This window comes from Macrosteles quadrilineatus, unplaced genomic scaffold, assembly GCF_028750875.1.
Source record: "Macrosteles quadrilineatus isolate MER2022 unplaced genomic scaffold, UCM_ALF_1.0 Scaffold_1__1_contigs__length_201487025, whole genome shotgun sequence".
NCBI lineage: Eukaryota > Metazoa > Arthropoda > Insecta > Hemiptera > Cicadellidae > Macrosteles > Macrosteles quadrilineatus.
In genome coordinates, this window is record NW_026542594.1 from 21,303,132 (window position 1) to 21,318,969 (window position 15,838).

The 15,838-nt window shown below is 33.3% G+C and overlaps 1 protein-coding gene across 7 annotated transcripts in view; it reads left to right on the top strand.

The window, feature by feature from the left end:
- LOC129004903 (uncharacterized) overlaps positions 1 to 15,838 on the top strand; it is a 187,405-nt gene that overhangs the window by 152,300 nt on the left and 19,267 nt on the right. For all 7 annotated transcript variants that reach the window (XM_054433602.1, XM_054433612.1, XM_054433619.1 and 4 more), the window contains 3 exons: positions 774 to 997; positions 1,397 to 1,601; positions 9,713 to 9,891. In XM_054433602.1, the coding sequence (XP_054289577.1) occupies positions 774 to 997; positions 1,397 to 1,601; positions 9,713 to 9,891 (608 nt within the window). The remainder of the gene's footprint in view (positions 1 to 773; positions 998 to 1,396; positions 1,602 to 9,712; positions 9,892 to 15,838) is intronic.

Below are 15,838 nucleotides of genomic sequence, written 5' to 3' on the forward strand. Positions count from 1 at the left end.
CCTTCTGCAGTAACGATTCCAGTAAAAAAATTCAAAACAACCCTTGATTCATGGTTAAAATTAAAATGTTTCTACTATGTAGATAAGTTCTTGTCCTTGGAGGTTTTAGATATAAGTTTTTATATAATTTAAGATCAAGGTTCCTGTTATTTATTCTATGACTATGTTCAATGCTTTAATGATAAGATACCTTGACAATGTCAATTGCTTTTGTAGAGCTGAAAGACAATAAAGAGATTTGATTTTATGTCTACTAGTTAATCGGCGAATTGCAAGACAACCAGATCGTCGAATGTCAAATATATCGTGCTTGGCAACTTGCGCATGTCTGGAGCCACCTTAATCATGTGTTTGAGATTTGCATGAATTAAAAAATTAAAGTTTTTGCTTCTATTACAAAAATATTTACTATGTATTATCAAAGGTGTTATCCCCGCAATACTTTAATACTTTTCAATGAAATGGCGACCATACAAAGTAGGTAGGTAAGTATGAATGGAGATGAGTGTAGGATGAGTGGCGCGATCTTGTAGTGTATTGGTGTCTGGTCTTAAAATAACGGACAAAGCTTTTTATTGTTGTATTACAGCTACAAAAATAGCTGTGCTGTCAAAACCATGGATCTTATAATTTATCTCTGAATCAAAATGTTTGGATAAACATCTATCCATATAATATAGATTGTGTTTAAAAATGTTTAATTTAAAAGATATGACGTCGTCGTTATTGTCACATGTTCAACATTCAATAAATTAAACACTCACTGTTTTCAGGACTTCAAAAAATTGATGGAGTACTTGGCAGTTTTATTGTAAGAGTTCCGGACTCAGAAAATCCTATTCGGCGTTTTTATGACTTTGATTTGCCATCACATGTAATTGTGATCCAAGACTGGATGCACACTACCGCTGATGAAAGATTTCCTGGATACTACAGGTACCGAGAAACTGGCCAATCCCCTGCAACATACCTCATCAACGGCCGAGGAAATAAAGTGGTAACAACTGGTGGTTTTAATTTGTTTTGGTTTATTTTTGAATTTTTAATAAAATGACTGTGCGATAGATTTTCTCTTATAATGTATACACTTACTAATGGATAGCATATATAATTACTGATAGTAGTCAATATCGTAAAGTGTTTCAAAAAATTATTGTATTATATATATTAATTAATCCATATATTTTTATTTTAATGCTGTAACTCTGAAACACTGTGGTCAAATTTCCAAAGAACCAAATTTAGGAAGGTTTAGATGGCAAGAAATTAACTATAGCATTTCTTTTTGTTCTTCATGATTCCTCATTATATTATTTTCAAAAATTAATCACAATTGAACCAAGCATTTTGAAGTATATTTCAACTCAGTAATTATTTAAGAAAAATCCTTCCCCAGATTAACAAGAAAGAGATAATTGGCAACGCACCTCTGTCAGAATTCAAGGTTCGCCAGGGTTACCGTTACCGCTTCCGTCTGATAGGAGCAAGCTGTCTGTCGTGTCCTTACCGCTTTACAGTCCAGGACCATAAACTACTGGCTGTTGCTACTGACAGGAACCCAATAGAACCTGTGTATTTTGACTCTGTTATTCTGTCCGCTGGTAAGAAATACAAAATACATCTTTTTGCTCTTTCCTTTTTGATCAATGGACAATTGAAATTGCCTATTTTTATTTAGATATTTACTCAAACCAGTTTTCATTTAGGTTTTAGTAGCCTATGTCTTTTATTTATATTTAAGATTATTTATACTTTATAAGTAGGCCTACTGTTTGATAAAAATCTAACAGAGTGACATAGCATTGAAAAGTCTTTTGATCTGTGATTTTAAAAATTCACCCTTGATTACCAACTACGGTGGAAATTGTGTTGTTATTCATATGTGTTTAAAAACATATGGTGTTAGAATATTATTTGTTTAGTTTTTGTTGGTAAACATTCTGGATCTGGATTTATTGTAAGAGCTACCTAATAAAGTATTTGTCTTATTAAAACTACATTTTAATTCAACTTACGATAACACTACATGGTGGCAGCGGGTTTTTTATTGTTTTAGCAATACAGTACATAAAGATGAAAAGTTTTAGTGTTCCTTCCCCAGAACATTTTGATTTTAAAGGAGAAAACTGGTCTAAATGGAAAAACCGTTTCTTGCGCTTTCATGCGGTATCTGGCCTCACCAATGAAGACGAACCGTATCAGGTAAACACCTTACTATATATGATGGGCGAAAAGGCCAAAAGCATATTTGAATCATTTAATTTGACATCTGAGGAAAGTAAAAGTTTCAAAACTGTTTTAACAAAATTTGATACATATTTCGCTCCTTCTAAAAATGTAATCTATGAGAGGTACATGTTTCATACTAGGGTTCAACATGAGGAAGAGCGTGTTGAGAGTTTGATTCTAGATCTACATGATATGGCTTCTAGATGCGATTTTCCTGCTTCTTATAAAGATGAGGCTATACGAGATCAACTTGTTGTAGCGATTAGAGACAAAAGTTTGTCTGAAAAACTACAAATGAATGCAGATTTAACACTTAATTCTGCTGTCTCAAATGTTAAGCAAGCCGAATCGGTTAAAATGCAACAATCGTTTATGAGGTCCAGGTCTTCTGAACATGCACTAACTGCAGATAAAGTCACTTCAAGGACTTGGGGCACTAAATTTGGTCAGAAACCTCCAGTTGATTCCTATTCGTCCAGTAACAATTACAATCAATGCCAGTGGTGTGGTAACGCTCAACATGAACGACCAAAATGTCCTGCCCGGAATATTTTCTGTCGAAACTGTAACAGGAAGGGCCATTTTGCTAAATGTTGCCAGTTCAAAAATGTCAAGGAAATAAATTCAAATCCTCTTCAAGATGAAGTTATTAAGAATGACAACTTTGTGGGGTCTATTAATCCTCAAAAGAATCCTAAAGCAAAAATGGTCTGCTGAAGTTAAACTAAATGGCGTATGTATTCAAGCTAAGATAGACACTGGAGCTGACGTTTGTGTTTTGCCCCAATCACTTTATAAGTTGAAATTTTTTATGTACCCCACTAAATTCAAGTAACAAAGTTTTAATTGGGCCTAACGGATCTGTCCTTAATATCTTAGGCGTATTCGAGGGTATAATCCAGTACAAGAATCAATATTGTAAGTCTCAGTTTTATGTAATATCTGGTGCTGATAGAACCCTTTTGAGCAACGAAGTTAGTGAAAAATTGGGTCTAGTTAAAAGGATGTTTCGAGTCAACTCAACTGGCTCATTTGATCCCTTTACATCATACCCTAAACTTTTCAGCGGTCTTGGTGATACACAAGCTCATTATAATATAAAATTAAAGCCAAACTCTGAACCGTACTCTCTCAAAGTTCCAAGGCGTGTTCCCCTACCCTATAAAGACGCTGTAAAAAAAGAACTGGATACAATGTTGGATAAAGGTGTTATCGTGAGAGTAGACACTCCGACTGACTGGTGTTCACCTCTTGTCATTGTCCCTAAATAGGACAATTCAATAAGACTTTGCGTAGGTTTTACTAAACTTAATGAGTGTTAAACGAGAACTATATCCTGTGCCTTCTGTAGACTACACTCTGGGACAATTAGATGGTGCTAAGGTGTTCTCGAAACTAGATGCTAACTCGGGTTATTGGCAAATACCCATAACAGAAGAAGCTTCATATTTGACTACTTTCATCACACCTTTTGGATGGTTCAGATTTTTACGACTTCCTTTCGGGATTTCCACTGGTTTGCTACACACCATAAAGCTTTCTATAGGCTATTCATTAACTTAGGCCTACAAAATTCCTTTGGCTACTAAGTTAGCCCACATTGAACTGAAAGTCATTTTTATTTCTTAATAAAGATAATTCCTAATTTGTGTTTTGTTTCTGTCTAATAAGGTAAGTCTTTGTCTTAATCTTATAATTATGAATTATTTTAAGAATAAATAGATTTGATAAGTTACAATATAAAATTTATTAATGAAATACAAATATAAGATAAGTTATTGGTTGAATTTAGCTACAGGGTAAGTTAACAATGGTAAATTTTCAAAATGGTGGGGGTTCCAAAGTGGATCAAAAGATTCTAGGCTTATATTGGGCTGGTTTCTTCTAAAGTACACTAATTAATATTTAAATAGGCTATGAGCTCTTAATCCAGGGAGGGGTGGTCGTGCCGGTTCGAATGATATATTAGGCTTCTTTAAAATACAAATAATTTAATTTAGTTATTGTTCTGAAATAAGTTAAGCTAGGTTCATGATGCTATTAATATAGGCTAATAATGTTAATGTCCAAAGAAAGATTCCAAATGGTTTCACTGAATTTAATGAAATAAAATAGAATTTGAAGATTAAATTTTGAATAAAAGTTCAATTTGAAATATGTATATCTTGATGAGTTGAGTTTTTGGGCCTAGTAGGCTGTACTGATTAAATGTCCAATGAAGATTAAATTTGTCCTTAGTTAAATAAGATGGATGATGGTTACCAAATTTGGAGTGTCTGTCTTCTTATAGCCCAAATTGGTACTCTTCAATGCACTTGTCCAATACTTTTGGATGATGAGAAATTTAAAATATAGGTTTTACTTTGGGATTATAAATTTTAGTTTAAATCAATCACAATTTCCGATAGAATGATGTTCACACTGTGAAGAGTTGGCAGGATCTGGGGAGAGGCAATGGTAGAGGCTCAGGAAGTCCATGTCCATTGTTGCAATGATGCACAGCTGGTTAAATTTACATGAATGACACTTGCCACAGTAATTTTGATTTTCTTTGGATAATTTTGAAAAGTGATACTATATTTAAGATTTTATTACTATATTGCAATTTTCTTACAATTATATATTATTCTAAATAAATGATTATTGTTGGTTTTTGATGAGTACTTAATAGGTATGGAGAGAATTTGCATAAATATTTTATTGTAACATGAAATAGGATGATGTTTCTGTGGGGTGATGGGATATTATATAACATTGAACAAAATTTGATAAAATAACACATTAACAAGGAGAAACATATTAAATAACTGATAACACATTATCAGGGGCATTAACAGACATTATGAGAGAAAATATACAAAATAAAAGAGAAATTAATGTTAATGATGAATGAATGACATGTAATATTACAGGTTCAGAAGTATTCCAGCGTCAAATGTCTGAATCACTTGAAGGGCTTCAAGGTGTTGTTTGCCATTTCGATGACATAACTATATACGGGAAAGATATGGAAGAACATGACAAAAATTTACATAGTGTTTTGTGTAGGCTCCAGGAAAAGGGCTGGACACTTAGGGGAATAGATCAAAATGTGTGTTCCGGCATGACAGTATCAGTTTACTAGGCCACCTTGTAACTAAAAATGGTATTAAGCCAGATCCCTCTCGTGTTGAGGCTATCCAAAAACTCAAGACGCCAACTAATGTTAAAGAACTAAGGAGAATTCTAGGTGTTGTCAATTACGTAGCAAAGTTTATTCATAATTTGTCGACCATAGTTCATCTACTACATGCTTTACTGCAAAGAAATACAGAATTTGTTTGGGGGCCTGATCAAGACCAAGCTTTGGAAAATATTAAACTGTCATTGATGTCCGAACCGTGTCTCGCTTTATACAGCATATCTAAAGAAACCTTCCTCTCAGCGGATTCCTCGTCATACGGTATTGGAGTTGCACTACTTCAGCTTCAAGAAGATGGAACTAAACGTCCTGTGGCCTATGCTTTGAAGTTTGACATCAGCCGAACGTAATTGGGCTCAAATAGAAAAAGAAGCTCTAGTGATTGCATGGGGGTGTGAACGATTTGAACACCTCATTTTAGGGTTGCATTTGCATATTGAGACAGACCATAAGCCCTTGCTCTCCATATTCAAGATAAAGGACTTGGACAATATTACTCCCAGGCTTCAGAGAATACGACTCCGACTGATGAGATATACATATGATATTACCTACACGCCCGGTAAACAGTTGATTTTGGCTGATGCACTGTCTCGAGACACAGAGAACTCTGAAGAAGAATGGGAACTTACAGAGGAAATCCTTGCATATATACAAAATATTGACACTACTCTACCATCAGTTTCGGATGAAAAGTTGCGAGAAATAAATCAAGAAACTATGAAAGATGAAACTCTAAAACATGTGTCTCAGTATTGTGTGAAAGGTTGGCCGGAAAAATCTAAGATTCCAGAGGATGTATTGCCCTACTGGTATCATAGAGAAGATATAAGTGAGCAAAATGGTATACTTCTCTTTGGAAGTCGTATTATAATACCAAATTCTCTAAGAGCTAATGTACTAAGAAGTATTCATGAAGGACATCAAGGCATAACAAAATGTAGATCTTTTGCAAAATTGACTGTGTGGTGGCCTCGTCTTCCTCAACAAATCAAAGAACTAGTAGAAAATTGCAAGATATGTGCAGAAAATCGTGCTACGAGAGCAGAGCCGCTGATACCAACCCCTTACCCGGACAGACCTTGGCAAATAGTGGGTGCCGATTTGCTGAAGTGCAAAGGTCACTGGTATCTCTTAATCTCAGACTATTATTCCAGGTTTATGGAAATTGCTAGACTAAATGACTTAAAAATGGGCACTATTGTGACATATACAAAGTCCATTTTCGCACGTCATGGTGTACCTGAGACAGTGAGAGCAGACTGTGGTTCTCAATTTGACTGCTGTCAATTCAAACAACTTGGTCGTGATTATGGATTTAAATTGATTACATCAAGCCCAAAATTTCCACAAAGCAACGACTTCATCGAAGCGCAAGTAAAAAACTTTAAGTACAACTTAGAAAAAAGTGATGATCCCTACAAAATGCTACTTATGTTAAGAGTAACCCCTCTAGAAAATGGGAAAAGTCCAGCGGAATTACTTTTCGGGAGAAGGATCCGAGTGAAAATTTAAAAACGTACGTTTTCATGTCCCTGGCCTTTTACTTCGTATATACTGGATTTGTAGTTTGTTATTATGTGTTTTAATACTTTTTGGGACGGGGGCAACATGTTACACACATTTATTTGGGTTTAAATAGGTTCTAGGTATTTTTTTCGTATTTTTAAAGTCTCGAAATTCACGACCATGACGTGTCCCTAGGGTACATTTTCCAACTTTCACGCTGTTTTTAGACTAATTATTCATGCCGAAATATATAAAGCCATATTTTTATGTCATCAATGGTTATTAAAATTACAAAAAAGGAGCATATTATAATTTTATTGTCATTACAAACTGACTACCATGACAAAATAAGTCTGTCCCTCGATTTTGCGTCACGACCATTTGGAAAAAATTTTCAACTTTGGAGCACGACAGTGGCAAGCCTGGCGTCGATGGAGTCAGTTGGTTTTAGAGACTAGTTCAGGGTGTACGTCAGGATTGTAGTGCCGGTCGTTTCGAGTTGAAAGGAGGAATTACAAGATTAATAAAGGAAAGATTGTGTTTTTTGTAATTTTGGTGTGTCCATGACCGTACGTAGTCATTCGATTAAGTAGACATAGTGTTAATTTTTGTTTATAAGATATTTCAATTGCTAGATTAACCTAGAAGTCCACTTTGTATCCTCGAACATGAGGTGCAGGGCTACCACCAGAACAGAGCCAAATAACACGTAATTTCACGACCAAAGTTTCACGACCATCCCGGGTTTTTTCACGACCAATCCAGCCTTATGGATTATAGTGTGTTTGGTCGTGACAATAACTTTAATATAATTGTAAATTGAACAGTTTAGTTCAATTGAAACACATATTTTTATTATAACTAACAGGATAATTGAAGGATTGTTTAGAAAGATTTATATTATTTCAGACAATTCACGACCGTACCGCTTGTCCCTGACCATCACGTTTATGATTTCTATCATACAAATTTCAAAAATTAAAATATCGTCATATTTCAATGTTTTATACACAAAAGAAGCACACCTCTATACAAACATAACGATTTTTCGAGTCTCAGGTAAGTTTTTTCGGAGTTATACAAACTTAAAAAGATTTTATTGGCTTTTTTAAATTTTTTGAGTTTTTATATTTTTTTCTAGAAAGACCAAATATAGCAAAAGCTCAGTGACCTTTTTATTGTGTAATGGTCATAAAAGTAAATTAGTTTATAGCAAAACATAGTTATAAAAATAATATTAACTATTTTTAATATTCTTTTAACGTCCGTTATGGTCGTGACAGGATTTTGTGTTTTTCCACTAAAGATGCTCTTTTAAAAAGAAACTATCAAAGATATTGCGTTACCATGGACATTTTATGAAACTTCAAATGTTAATAAAATAAAAAAAATAATAAAAGTTTTGAAAAAAGGGGAACAAATTTGCAAAGTGCTTTTCCTGAAAACGTACGTTTTTAAATTTTCACTCATCCGCACTTATGTTCCAATAATGTCTGATCAACTAAGACCCTATCTGGTAGACGCTGAAAAGTTAAGGGAAAAGGAAGAAGCAAGAATTGATCGTCAAAAGATTTATTTTGACAAAAGACATAGAGTCAAAGAATTGCCTACTCTACCTGATGGAGCTCAAGTCCATATAAAGGACAGGAATCAAGGAGGAACTATATTAAACAAACATCCTGCACCTCGATCCTATATAATTCAAACGCAAGATGGTTGTTTGCGGAGGAACAGAAGATCACTGCAAAGATTTAGCACTACTATGCCTTCTGATCACACTGAACCAGCACTGCAGACCAGTCCTTCAAAACACCTGAGAAGATCAGAACCTTTCGATCATCCTGCAATGGCATCGCAGACAAATCCTTTAGCAAATCTAAGAAGATCATCAAGACAAGTCAAACCTACCCGGAGGTTCGATCTTTAAAGGGGAGATGTGTTGTTATTCATATGTGTTTAAAAACATATGGTGTTAGAATATTATTTGTTTAGTTTTTGCTGGTAAACATTCTGGATCTGGATTTATGGTAAGAGCTACCTAATAAAGTATTTGTCTTATTAAAACTACATTTTAATTCAACTTACGATAACACTACAGAAATTTATGTCCAATTTACTCCTTGTTCTTGATCATTGGGTTTAAGCACTCCTGGCTTTAGAACTGGCTGGTATTACTATTAATTAATTGCTAAATAAGCTTTATGTCATTTATTCTACAAAACTGTCATCTTTAAATTAAAATGCACACCATTTTAGAGCATAATATTTTAGTAATTCGGTAACAGAGAAGTAGTATAACACAACAGACAATCTCATCAAATACTTCTCACAACAATAATCTTATACTGCAGATTTCCAAAAGTAGCCGATGAATCCTTGCCCAATACAACATGTGCAATGTTTTAAGGAGGACAGTTACAACAAATCCAACAAAAGTAGTATGGCTAGGTTAGATAGGTTGGATTTGCAAGTTTATACGGTATATCATGTGAAGGTGGTGCTTAAACTCACTCAACTAAACTAACTCTTATAGTAAACTATTGATTGATCTTTACAAGCCTTACCCGGTATAGATTGTCTTTACCACTCAGATAATAAAGTATTTTATGCTTGTTTAGGCTCTGAGACAGCAAAAGTGTTTTGTAAACATACCCAACATATTTTCCTAAATAAATATTTTAGAAAGATTTTCCAAAAACTATTGGCCTATTTTAAACTGTGTAAGGCATAATTAATTAATGATTCTGGTCATCCTTAGAAGTAGCTGACTGGTATAGTGTGGGATTTGTTCAGGTGAAAGATACGACGTTGTGATAGAAGCAATGCAGCCCATTGATGCCTACTTCATGTTCGTGGAAGGTCTGGGAGATTGTGATCAAACCTCACAAGTGGCAGTGTTGAGGTATGAAGGAGGACCTTGTAGACCTTCAGTGTCTCTTACTGAGGCATTCCCCGACAACGAGGCAGGATATGTGAGTTTATAGCTTGCGGTTTGACGACAATTTTATGGTCTACGGTATTCTACAAGTGAACTTGTTAGCGAATTTCCCATATAGGGAATAAGCTATTACCGTAGTACTCATGGTAAGACCTGGACGCGGGACCGATTTTTCTTTTCGTTTTGAGGTCCCTAGAGGCCAAAAACACCATCCGTTCAAATTCATATATATATATATATATATATATGTGTCCGTCAGCACGATAACTCGAGCAAAAATGATCCGATTTTGATGAAATTTGGTAAAAACGTGTAAACCTACGTTTATTCGAACGAGTTCGCGATCCAGCATGATCGGACCATGGGAACGGGTGTTTACGGGGGGTTTTATGGGGTAAAAATAGGTTTTTCTCATTTTTGACCCAAAAAACATAAAATTTAGCAATTTATTTCCAAACCATTTTGTAGAGCTTAAAAAAACAAATAATTTAGTATATTGAAGCGTTATTATGCTCCTAATTGTTACGGAGAAAATTCAAAAAAATTGTAATTTTAAAATTCCTATGTTATTCTTATGGAGAATAAGTCAGCTGTTGTAGTTTGCTTGTTTAGGAACATATTTTGATTGATTTTGGAAAATACTTTTATTTCTTACTAAACTATTTGTAAAAAAAATCTTTTTTACCCTCCCTGTTGCAGCAAACCTAAGTACTTATTAAACTTACTCTATTTAAATAGGAAATAAATGTGGTATTTTTATGAAGGCATTTTAGTGTAAATCCATTTAGGTTAATGGAAATTCGCTTAGTCTGCAGGTTTGCTGCGGCGGGGGTATTATAAAACCGTACGTGGTTTGGACTATTACTACAATGATTTATAGGTACTAAATAATAGTCTTATATAAAATGGCTCGTCCATTATATAATAAACTATTACATAAGGCCCACTATTTATTAATAGGATGACACTGTCAGCGTTATTACACTTGCTCGTCAAAAAATTGTAAATTTAAAATTCCCATGTTATTCTTATGGAGAATGAGTAAACTGTTGTAGTTTGCTTGTTTATGAACATATTTTGATCAAATTTGGAAAATGTTTTTATTTTTTACTAACTATTAACATTTTACAAAAAAAAAAACAGTTTTACCCTCCCTGATGCAGCAAACCTAAGTACTTGTTAAACTAATTCTATTTAAATCGGGAATAAATGCTATATTTTTAAGTAGACATTTCAGTGTAAATCCAATCAGTCAAATGGAAATTCGCTTAGTCTGCAGGTTTGCTGCGGCGGGGGTATTTTTTACTGTCTAAGTTTTGAGATCCCCTTGGGCTCATGTGGTGGTAGAGTCTGGTTGTTTTTTCAAACCATAATTGTCAGGTATAAAATTTTTAGAAATTGTGCCATATATATTTCCCAATAAAATAATAGTAAATTTCATATTCATCACTATGGCCTAAAGTGACTCTTTTCTACCCGAGCTCAAGTTTAACCGAGTTTGAGCCAGGATTGAAAAGACACTTTTTGACCTTTATGATGAACTATATTTTTGTCACGTCATCATACCATTATTTGAACAAACTTTGTTATAAAACTAAAATAGATTTTATTTCAAGATAGCCTCTCAAATCTACTTTAACCTGATTTCAATTTTATTTGCTAATGGAAAGAAACATCTGTGAAAGTGATTAAATCGTTTTGTCTATTACAAAGTGCACATTATGTTATCCATATGTCAAACTATTTTAAATAAGTCAACAATAAAGCTTCAATTGATAAACAATCAATACATTTCGATACATGCTATTGTTTACAATCAAAATTTTTAACTGAGTTGACAACAGCTGATTTTTACTCCCTAGGGGCTAAAAACGCTTTTTTCTGGCTAGAGAGTTAAAAGGCTGCTAGACCCGCAACGCATGTTTTTGTTGCAGTATGACGAAAAATCCTATATATATATCAATCAACGTTTGCACGGGGAAGGGGCGTAAATACATATGATAAACCTATGTAGGCCTACTTACTACAATAAAATCAAATACCCCCGCCGCAGCAATCCTGCAGACTTAGCAAATTTCCATTTGCCTGATTGGATTTACACTAAAATGTCTCCTTAAAAATATCATACATTTGTTCCCTTTTTAAACAGAATTAGTTTAACGAGTACCTACTTAGGTTTGCTGCAACAGGGAGGGTAAAAAAGTTTTTTAAATTTAAAATGTTAAAAGGTACTGTAGTAAGGTCGCGCTAAAAATGCCGAGCGCGATCTGGCGATTTTTAGGTTAAAATTTCGTAAAAATCAAATTTTCGATATTTCGACCAACGAAAATCGATGTATCGCATCTAGTAACTTTCGACTCAATGTTAATATATGGGTTAAAAGAATCCGAGTATCCATTCGGTTGTTATGACAACTGTTCGATCATTACGAAACGTCCGGTCAGCCGGACGTTGGCACTTTTGGCTCGTTCTAAAAACGTCCGGTTCCCCGGACGTTGGCACTCAAAGGGTTAAGCTCTACAAAATGGTTTAGAAAGAAATTGTGAAATTTTGTGTTTTTAGGGTCAAAAATGGGGAAAACCTATTTTTACCCCATAAAACCCCCCCATAAACCCCCTTTCCCATAGTCCGATCATGCTGGTTCGCGAACTCATTTAAGTTTATCCCGCCTTACACCTTCAAACCAAATTTTATCAAAATCGGACAAAAATTATTTAAGTTATCGTGCGGATGGACATATATATTAAATTATTGTAGTAAATAAGTACAACTGAGCACCCTGAATATAATATTTTTTTTTTTTAAAGAAGTGACATGTTTCGGACATAAGTCCATTTTCAAACTTCAAATACATTAAATACTTAACTGTTGTTTATATTGTTTGTTTTTAAATAAATATAATTTATGTATACAGATGATTTATAGAATTAGACAGGATTTGGAAAAACATTTTTGTTACTGATTATTTAATTTAAAATTTGGTCAAAGATTAGGTTTCTTGAAGGAATTTGGCTTTTTAAAATATGATTTGGATTTTTTAGTATTTCTTCGTATATGAAATATTCTTCAGTTGAATCCATTCAATTTCCTTTGTTTAAAACTATTAGAATTTTCATGCTGTTTTTTAAATTTGTGTAATTGTGGTTGGTCGATAAAAGGTGTTCAGCAAAGTTTGATTTCATGGATGTTCTGTTGTTACTCTTAAGAGCTTGAATGTGCTCTTTGAATCTAGATTTGAAAGAGCGTCCTCTCTGACCAATGTAGAAGTGTTCACAATCAGTGCAGTTAATTTTGTAAATGCCAGATTTGTCATAGATGTCTTGATGTTCTTTATTTGTATTAATGTTATTTGTTATCATATTGAAAGCGTTATTTTTTGTTTTAAAGCCAATTTTGTATTCAGAGTTTTGAAAAGTTTTTCTTGTAGTCCTGTTAAGAGTTGTATTGAATGGGATACTAATGAATTTCTCTTTCTTCCTTCTTTCTCTGTTGTGTTCTAGATTTAGATTTTTCTTTCTTTTGATGTTTACATTAATTTACATTAATGAATGGATAGAACCTAAAATATTAAAGAAAAGATGTATATACAGGGTGAATTTTAAATGAGTTCCCCCCCTACTTTTTTCTACATTTCTTAAGATATCATCTCCGGACCACGTCAGATCATTGTTTAGTAGTAAGTACTTCATTTTGACTGGGTATACATTTTTGGCCGCCATCTTGGATCCGCCATATTGGATACAAAGTTTTTTTTTCAAAAGTAAAGGTAGGGTTGTGACCCATTATTTCAAACTAGAATTTTACGCTGATTACAATGCCGCAATTAGTTTTTAAACATCTTGATTCGTTCTAAAGTTATGAGGACTTTTTATAACTTTATTTTTAGCACATTTTAACATTGTGCATTTACAAACTAAGACCATAATCTCAAAATAGTGCTAGATAAAGATAAGTATACACCACCATTCATTGTCGACATATTTTCACTTGGTTATGACGGATGTAGATTTTTCAGCAGCCATCTTGGATCCGCTATTTTGAAATGTGATCAATTAATTTAAATATGAAGGTGGTGTTGTGACCCATCATTTTGAGTTACTTTTTTATGTTGAACTCAATGCCGCAATCCGTTTTTCATTTGCATTTTTGGATTTTGAAATATTGAAATTTTAAATAAGAGTATTTTAATATTTCATCAAGAAAGCTTGATAACCAAAAACGGATTGCAGCATTGAGTCCAGTATAAAAAAGTAGTTCAAAATGATGGGTCACAACACCACCTTCATATTTAAATTAATTGATCACATTTCAAAATGGCGGCTCCAAGATGGCGGCTGAAAAAACTACATCTGTCATAACCAAGTGAAAATATGTCGACAATGAATGGTGGTGTATACTTATCTTTATCTAGCACTATTTTGAGATTATGGTCTTAGTTTGTAAATGCACAAAGTTAAAATGCGCTAAAAATAAAGTTATAAAAAGTCCTCATAACTTTAGAACGAATCAAGATTTTTAAAAACTAATTGCGGCATTGTAATCAGCGTAAAATTTTAGTTTGAAATAATGGGTCACAACCCTACCTTTACTTTTGAAAAAAAAAAATTGTATCCAATATGGCGGATCCAAGATGGCGGCCAAAAATGTATACCTAGTCAAAATGAAGTACTTACTACTCAACAATGATCTGACGTGGTCCGAAGATGATATCTTAAGAAATGTAGAAAAAAGTAGGGGGGGAACTCATTTAAAATTCACCCTGTATACATAATAAGAAGATTAACCAATTACTATACAGACAAACACCTTTATTATATAATGAAGAAAACGAAGAATCACATGAATTCTACCCAAGAATCAAAAACCTTATTAACATAACATTTTCAACAGAAGAAACGGAAATCCTAGACAAATCTTTAAAGTACAATATTAACCTTGATTTCAATAACTCAACAATAAAAGAAGACCTTATACAAATTAATGCAAATCTCAAAGACATTGACAAACAAGACCAAGAACCGATAAAATACAACTTTATCCACGAATTGAACAAAAACAACATAAAGGTAAGAAATACTAAATTAATCAATAACACAAACAAAGAAATGAAAATAATTAATTCCATTTGCACAAAATTGAAAGATAACGATTCCTCTCTAGTTGAAGCAGACAAAGGAAATACAACAGTTATATTAAAAAATTCTGATTATAAAGAAAAGGTACAAACTTTAATTGATAGTAACAATTTTTCCCTACTAACAAAAGATCCAACACAAGAATTCTCAAAAGCTACTAACAAAATAATATCACAAAGCAAACATCCCTCAAACCAAGAAAAAACTGATTTGAAAATAATAAATCCTAAAGCTCCAATGTTGAAAGGACTCCCTAAAACACACAAAATGGATATACCAATAAGACCTATTGTAAATTTTAGATCAGCACCCACATACAAACTTTGTAGATACTTAAATAATAGATTAAAAACAGTCTTAATTGGGATACAAACTACAGCGTAAAAAACAACATTGAACTTGTTAACAAAATAAAAAATCAAGAAATACCAACACATTCAAAATTTATATCTTTTGATATCAAGGACATGTATACCAACATTCCCCCAAAAGAAACTTTGAAGATATTAAAACATGATTTAGAAAAGAGCAACATCCTTTCTGATCAAGAAATTACAAAACATGTCTAACTACGAAACATGTCTAAACCAAAATTATTTTACATTTGATCAAAAATTCTTCCAACAAAGTGAAGGCTTAGCAATGAGGTCCCCATTATCTGGTTTGATAGCTGATATTTACATACATAATTTAGAAGAAAACAAAATTAACAATGATCTAAATCCATACCACTCAAAAATCAAATATTGGTACAGATATGTGGATGATGTCATCTGCCTTTTTGAAGGAAATGAAGAGGAAAGTAAAGATTTTTTAAAATATTTGAACACATTGTTCAAGAAAATA